The sequence below is a fragment of the Sander vitreus genome, chromosome 4 (assembly GCF_031162955.1).
Source record: "Sander vitreus isolate 19-12246 chromosome 4, sanVit1, whole genome shotgun sequence".
Classification (NCBI taxonomy): Eukaryota; Metazoa; Chordata; class Actinopteri; order Perciformes; family Percidae; genus Sander; species Sander vitreus.
In genome coordinates, this window is record NC_135858.1 from 25967577 (window position 1) to 25975288 (window position 7712).

General features: G+C 40.4%; 1 protein-coding gene across 1 annotated transcript; it reads right to left on the reverse strand.

The window, feature by feature from the left end:
* Window positions 1–214: 214 nt before the first annotated feature.
* On the reverse strand, window positions 215–2738 carry pth4 (parathyroid hormone 4). The gene is made up of 2 exons (XM_078247601.1): window positions 2653–2738; window positions 215–485 (listed from the first exon to the last, which is right to left on the reverse strand). The coding sequence occupies exons 1-2, from the start codon at window positions 2736–2738 to the stop codon at window positions 215–217; spliced, it is 357 nt and encodes a 118-aa protein (XP_078103727.1).
* Window positions 2739–7712: the final 4974 nt, after the last annotated feature.

Consider the following 7712-nt stretch of genomic DNA (forward strand, 5'->3'; position numbering starts at 1 on the left):
GATGTAAGCGTAATGTCGTACATAAACTGTACCTTCAGGAAGCTTAAACTCAACAAAACTAAAAATGTAATCTGCTTCTAAACTCTTAGAGACATTTGGACACGTTTTCAGCTGAATGAGTGTCTTGGCACTAAGGACAAACAATGGACACAGCTAATTTATTTTATAAGTGTGTAAAATAAATGATAACTGATGTTTCTGCATTAAAGTGATGTTACGCCTCTCTGTCTGGCTGCTGAATCAGGTAGGGATTAAAGAAGTCTCTCATGAGGCTCTCCACCCGGTTGGGCTGGGGGATCCCAGTAGCAGGGACCAGTTTTGGATTCAGAGCCAGGTTCAGAACCTTTGTGGGGTTGAAAGCAGCAGAGCGAGTCTGGGCAGTGTGGAGACCCTCGATGGCGCTGGACAGCCAGATGAGTCTCTTGAGGCTCTGGATGTTTTGGCCGCGGTCGTGCATCAGCTGGTGTTCGGTCACAGCTCGCCGACTGCAGGGAGAGGACAGGTCAGAAATCATACATTTGATCCAAAACACAGAGTCAGATTCAAAATACATGTAGCCTCATAGGCGTAATTTACAGGGGTGGGGGGGTCACAACCCCCCCAATAATCAAAACTGGCCAATGCAAACCCCCTCCTCCGCCCAAATATCTAATAATAATTTCCTTTACATTATTAAAGACATGTGCACCATAAATTGATGCAGAAAAGGCACCAATTGTTGCAGAAACAGGACATTAAGTGTTTGATATGCTCAAAATTTTAATTTAGCTTAAAAGTGGAAATCTCAACCCCCCCAATGTTGAACCCAATTACGCCCTTGTGTAGCCTAAGCAAAAAAAAGAAAAATACATACATTGAAATGTTTTAATGCGTAACTTTTTATTTTTACTTAGGCTATGGGTTACTTTACTGTCATGCAAATAGCTCTCATTATGAATACCAGTAATTTTACTACAGTGTCTCAACTTTAACTTACCTCTCAATTAGATGAATAATACAACGTCTGAAAACTAGATCCTACTTTGTTAGCAGATGCTGTTTTTTGTAAAATTAGTCCCTATGGGCCATCAACTTTTTCTGGAGACTAACAAAAGTGATGAAACTTCCCCCTGCTTACTATGGGAGACCCTGAAGGTAGTTAGTATTAGGGGCACTATTATTTCATATACCAATAGACAGGGAAAATAACAGCAACAGGAATTAGTAGAGTTGAAATCAGCAGAGGTGGAAAGTGACGAATTAAATGCATTTAATTAAAAGTGACATTTACTCACGTTACTGTATTGAGTAGTTTTGTTGTGTATTTTGTATTTTTCAAGTAGTTTTTAAAATCGGTAATTTCAAATGTAGGCCTACTTGATTACGTTTTGAGTGAAGTATTGTATTTCGCTACATTACAAATCCCATCCGTTACTGAATAAAAAAAAAACTTCGACAAACGAAAACTGAAAGGAAGAAAAAAGAAAAAAAATTGCGCCCGGAACCACTACAGTGACAAATGATCAGCATCTTGGCTGCCTACCAGGCGCCAAGTCTCTCTGTAGGAGCTTGAGAACGAGATGGAGGTGGATCAGGCGAGCGACGACGGTTCAGAGACTGTTTGAGTAGAAATGCTAGCTGAAACATCGAATTCTGTGGCCCAAAACAACGAAAATCCTTGGCCATATTTGAAAGATGTTTTTCATTTAAATTCAAGAGGGCCAATTGTATCTTCATGCAATGCCAGATGTGCCTGCCAAAGGTGACTGAACTGGCAGCATTCAATAACTCCACATCTAATCTGCGGAAGCATGTTTTGGTAAGTATTTGTGCATTGGTACTTACAAACGAAGTTTTCATGACTACTAGCAAATTGCCAAATAGCAAAACAACATATTTCGTGGCATTGCTAATTTCTGTCTAGCACTAGCAACCCGTAGAACAACGTATGTAGGACACTGGCTAAATCCTCCCCGCCCCGTTTTACAGTTTTTTTTTTATGTAACTAAGTAACTTTTACTTAAAGTACATTTTAAATGAACTACTTATTACTTTTACTTGAGTAATTTTTCAGATAGGTAATTTCACTTGTACTTGAGTAATATTTCATCCAAGTATTGGTACTTTTACTACAAGTAGTACAATATTTTAGTACTTTTTCCACCTCTGGTAATCAGACCTAGATATCGTTTCTTTGCAGCCCCTTTACCCAAAATCTATAAAGAAAAACTCAGTGTCCATACAAAGCGGATTTAAAAAAAATAAAAATGTTGGAGCGTCACCCTTTCTTTTCTCCATTCTCTAATTCTCCAATTTCGCTCCGGTACTGATCATACCTAGCCTGGAAACCAGACAAATCTGCAAGTTGTATTTGCTCTGGCAGATATGTCAGGCCTCCCTCAAATTCAGACCGATATTTAGCCGGCCAGAACTTGGACGGGCCAATCGCAACCGTTTATCTCACACGGGGCGGGTATATAACAGTGACTGACAGAGGAGCGTTATGCTTACCTAACGTAGTTACCGAACATATTGGCAACGCTGTGCTGATGCACACCAAACATTTTCCTACTTCTTACTTATAAAGTAACTCCACTTTTTGTGTCAAAGCAATTGAAATTCATTCACAACTTTGCACAATGTTAAACTGTGTAAATTAGACGGGAGTCTCACTTCTCGTTCTGTTGACACTGGCCGGTTGTAAAGATGGCGAGAAGCATGACAGCGAGCCACTGCACAGGCCTGTGGGACAGCTGCATCTTCTGAAAAAAAAGAACCCAGCAAGAAACACTCACATCAAAACTCTTCATGTAAAAGAAGAAAGTAAAGAAATATCTACTTGCAACTCCTTGTCATTGGTTGCCTATAGTTGTGACCAGTTCAAAGAAATACTTTTCGTTTTGCTGTCAAATTTGAATATCTTTTTGAGTTCTGAAGAAGTGCAGTCACCGACAAAAAAAGAGCAAAGATTTGAGAAAAGTCAGGAAAATAAGTATACTTTTGTGTAGCAGAGATAGATATAATACTATGTAATAATAATATGACGTGCCTCTAAGCAGGAGCTCCTTACAGTAACACACAAAAAAACAAAACACACAATTTTCAGCCACTTTATTTTTCACTTTACCCTGCGCAAAACCTCAGTGTTGTCCTTTAGTAAGTAATGACAAACACAACTTGATTTGATTAGTGCCTAAAAAGGATGAATATCCCTCATTGAATATAAATATAAACTCCCCCCAGGTCGCTAAAATCTTCGGACCAGACAGCCTTCAGTTAATCAACAGAATCCACAAACTAAAATAGAAACTTCTCTGATCTTCTATTCATCAATTTTCCTTTCCTTAAAAAGATTTCATGTTAATCTGACAAACAACATATATTCTGAAAAGTTCTATTAAATTTGACATATATATCCATTACTTACTATATGACACAGACTTACGTATAAAGTAATTCTTAATAAACTTTGACAGGGAAATGTGTCGCCTGAAAGAATCACAAAGCAGTTTGTTCCACACAGACGGACATGTTGAGCATACATTTACACGTAAGTAAGTAACCTTTAACAGAATGGAAGAAAAAACAGATTACAGAAGTGTGACCAAAACACAAAATTAGAAATAAATCACAAAAGTCACACTTTGAGCCTCAATAAGTGATGATCTCTCTACTTACATTGGCTGTATTGGTGACAGCAGCTCCTCTAATGATCAGACACTAAACTGAGTTCAGGTTCGACCTCCAGACCTCTTTATAAAGCCCCCTGCAAGACACACACACACACACAGACACACACACACACACACACACACACACACACACACACACACCCTCCCACAGGCTTGAGAGTCATAACATTCAAATTCAATTCAAAGTGGGGCTTTTGATTTGCTCATGAAACAAACGTCAGCACCGCCATCTCTCTGACATGTCATTTTTGTGTCTACGGAGTGAAAAACATCAAACATTTTTGGGGTTATTTGTGTGAATACAATCCCAAATAGGCTCCTGTGGCAGTGGAGGAGGTTTACACTCGCAGGAACTCTTTACATAAGCAGGTGTTTTGAAAAGGAGGATGAAATTTGATTGAGGGATTATCATTTTTCTATTTTCTGGTCTAATCCGCCCCGTTCCTCTTGGAGAGATTCATGCGTCTGACAAAGAGGAATTTATAAAAATGTGGCTGCGTGGTTTTATTGATGTTTTGGGTGCAGACACACAAGGATGAGTCTGTGTGGATAAACTGAACGTCAGCAAACTGTCCACCAGCTCAGGTTGAAACTTTTCTAAACACACTAAGATGCTTGTCGCCTGAAGCTCCTCTCCAGCTCCTTGACATTACAACCACCACCTCCAACACTAATGAACCCCAAATAAACTAGAGTCTTTGGTTGCCACAGTGTCACCACAGTCACTGTTATAAACACAGTAGTCGTGACAACACCTTTCAGGACGAGTTTCCCTCAGTGAGAAATGTAGGCTGCCGCCAGAGGCCCGTGGGCGGAGAGATGGAGCGAGGACAAGGGATTTAGTCCATTAGAGAGTAAATGGCGGCGGCATGAGGAAAGTCAGAGACAAATGGAGCTGGACAGAGAAGAAAGAGACAAGTGGTCAGGCTGAAAAGGAATAAAGAAAGTAATCAGCAGATGGAGGGAAACATTTCACACAGCAGGAAGCACAGGGGGCAAAATCCATAGCAACATGATGCCATCCCCCACTCCAACAATCTGCAGTGCCATCCTCACCTGTCACCTGTTTGCATTTGGTTGCTCTAAATGGTGAGGAAATGGTATTGTTCCCCATCTAGGCTACGTCTATCCAACTGAAAACTTTTAACTTAAACTATTATGTCTTATATCTAATATATGTGTGACAGGTTATTGTGATCATTGGTTGCTCTATTTTGCATGTAGGGATTTACACAATGAACATGTGTATAGTTGCATTTGAGAGTAACATGATTCAATAGCAAATGAATGCAAACGATTTTGATCTGCAAGGCTTACTCTGTGCATTTTGTGCCAAAGCAATGACAAATGACTATAGTCATGTGAAGAACTGACTTAATGTTCATATAAATAGTCACATAGTTTGACAAAGTTTAATAGTCATTTGACGATTGTGCCAAAGCGATTAAGAAAAACTGTAATGGCCACAATGGCCTCAGTGCAGGTGGGATTCTTAGCTGATTGCCACAGCGCCTCCGCGTGAAACTTTTAATTGGCAACTAAACAAAGGAACGTCTGCACACAATTGTACGGCGCAGTGTACATGTACAGTGTTGTTTAGTGGGCTGCCATTTAAAAAAAAAAAGAGTTGAGTGAATAAGAAAATCTGCCTGCTATTGACGGTAGCTTGGCTGTTTTAAAATGGTGGGTTTGTACAGGATGTCCCGTGTCGCGCTAGTGACGGTTCTCTCTGACCAATCAGTAGTCTGCGGTGTTTTGACTCCACCTTCTAGTATCGACTCAACTCAGTTGGAATCTCGACTGAGTTGGGACCAAAAAAAGTACCAGGTATCAGGTACTATCCATAACTTTTGCTAATGGAAAACCAAACCAGAAGTTGAGCTGAGTAACCGTATCATGCAGTGGAAATGCGGCATATGACCCCATTCAGACAGCACAATAAATAATTTAAACGTCGGTATCATTTAATTCATCTACATTCCTGAGTATTTGGGCCATGATTGTCTGCCTACAAACAATGAATTGCTCTGCCTTTGGGTTGGGAAGGAGCTCAAGTACCTGGGGATCAGTAGGTGCACTGGTGCAGTCAGGGCAGCGCTGAGCTGGACCATCAGGGTTAAGAAAGAGCTGAGTTGGAAGCTCTTAATTTACCAATCAAAACACCACTTCGCGCAGCCATCCTGGTTGCGGATGTGACGATTTTAGACGAGAGGGAGGAGTGAGGGAGGAGCCCTTACACATGTTACATTACACACTTTAACTGGCAATCACATCATAGCTATGCCCTAAAACACCCCCTGCTTTATCGGCGATTTTAAAATCAACGAGACCGTAATTCAAAAAATGAACATCATTCTGTGTTGCAGAAGACTTAAAACTAGCGATTGAGACCATAAACTCATTATGAAAATGTTTACTGAGGTAATAAATCAAGTGAGAAATGGGTCACTTTTTCATAGACTTCTACAGAAACCGACCATCTTTTGCAACCGCATGTGTCGCCCCCTGCTGGAATTCAGACAGAATGCAGGTTTAAGGATTCTCCCCCTGCTGGAATTCAGATAGAATGCAGGTTTAAGGCACTTCCGCATTTGCAGCACTTCGACAAACCTGATGCTTTGTCCATTAATATTATACAGTCTATGGTTCTGCAGCAGTAGGTCCCTCCGGTGTAGGGGTGGAACGGTACATGTATTCGTATTGAACCGAAACGGTACGGGCGTCACGGTTCGGTGCATGAATTTACACGGAGAATACACAGTATAAAAATAAATAAAACTTGCGTGCAAATTAATTAATGTAATGTGGAACTAATGTAATGCGGAACTACGGTTAGATACGCGGGTTCTTTAGGGACACCTAATCTGTAGCCCTGCCTTAGCTGTGAAGCTGATTGGCGCGCTGCCTATGTAGCCGATTGTCAGTACCCGATCCGAACCGCCTGTAAAATCCGTTCTAAACTCAACGTGTTTTATGACACTGCCTGATCAGTTCTACGCTTGCGCAAACACCGGCAAACTTCACAGCTCTATGCACGCATTGGCGTAAGGATGTTTGGACATTTCTGGTTACCAGAAGAAAACATTAGACAATGACAGTAGACCGTTATGATGGCAGAGATGAAGTTTACAAGGTGTTTGCTGGAGTTGCCTAAAGTATCTGTTAATGATATACGGAGGGTTGTCCGGCCATCCAGTACAACACCATGTAGCAAATTAAATAAAGGCTTCAAAGGCTTTCATCATTTCTTTGCAACTTTGAAGGTAATTTGCTAACGCTAGCTAGCCTGAGCTAGAAGCCTTGCTTTGGTGTTTTAAGTCATGACTCCGTCCTGCTTCAGATTAATCATGTTTTAAATAAAGTTTAAGCATGTGTATACCTCTCACTTCATGTGTTTGTACTTCTATGAAAGTATCAGGTAAAAACAGGGCTACAAATGATATCTCTGTGAGAGACCAGCTAACTCCTAGCAAACTTTTTATTATGTAGCTCAATGCTGGACATTTCACCCCAAATTCCAGTCACTTTACTGTATTTGTATTTGTTTAATATTTGGTTTAGAAGCCTTTATTGGTGATTTATTACGATACAAAGTACTGCTACATACGTAGCTACATATATAGCTAGCTATATATTCTCCGCTATGTCGCGTTAGCATGCAGCTACAATAGTTAGCTATGAGTATGCTAACGTTAGATTGTAGTAGAACGAAGCAGCACTTTCTAATGTCAAAAATCGCAGATAAAGGCTTCTGAACCAAACACTACACAATTGGACATGTTTCAGCAGGAATGTGACCCGGAATTGGGGAGAATTTAACAACATTGCCAGCTAAGATGACATGTTTACTGCCGTTAGCATGTAGCTACTATAGTAGTATACAGCAGTGGTGGCTGGAAGAGCTGTCATCTCGTCTTCAAAAGGACACTTATGTACGTTTACACTTCATCGCATTAATAATAGACAGTCTGTGGTTATTAGTCAAGACGAAGTATTAAAAGTAAAAACATTAACATAAACAACACAACAACGACATCGCTA

What these genes read in the sequence shown, in the direction of transcription:
- pth4 (XM_078247601.1), bottom strand. Translation starts at nt 2,738, where the DNA reads ATGCAGCTGTCCCACAGGCCTGTGCAGTGGCTCGCTGTCATGCTTCTC. An exon ending in CAGTGTCAACAGAACGAGAA is followed by an intron (nt 486 to 2,652) that starts GTGAGACTCCCG and finishes CTCTCCCTGCAG; the next exon opens with TCGGCGAGCTGTGACCGAAC.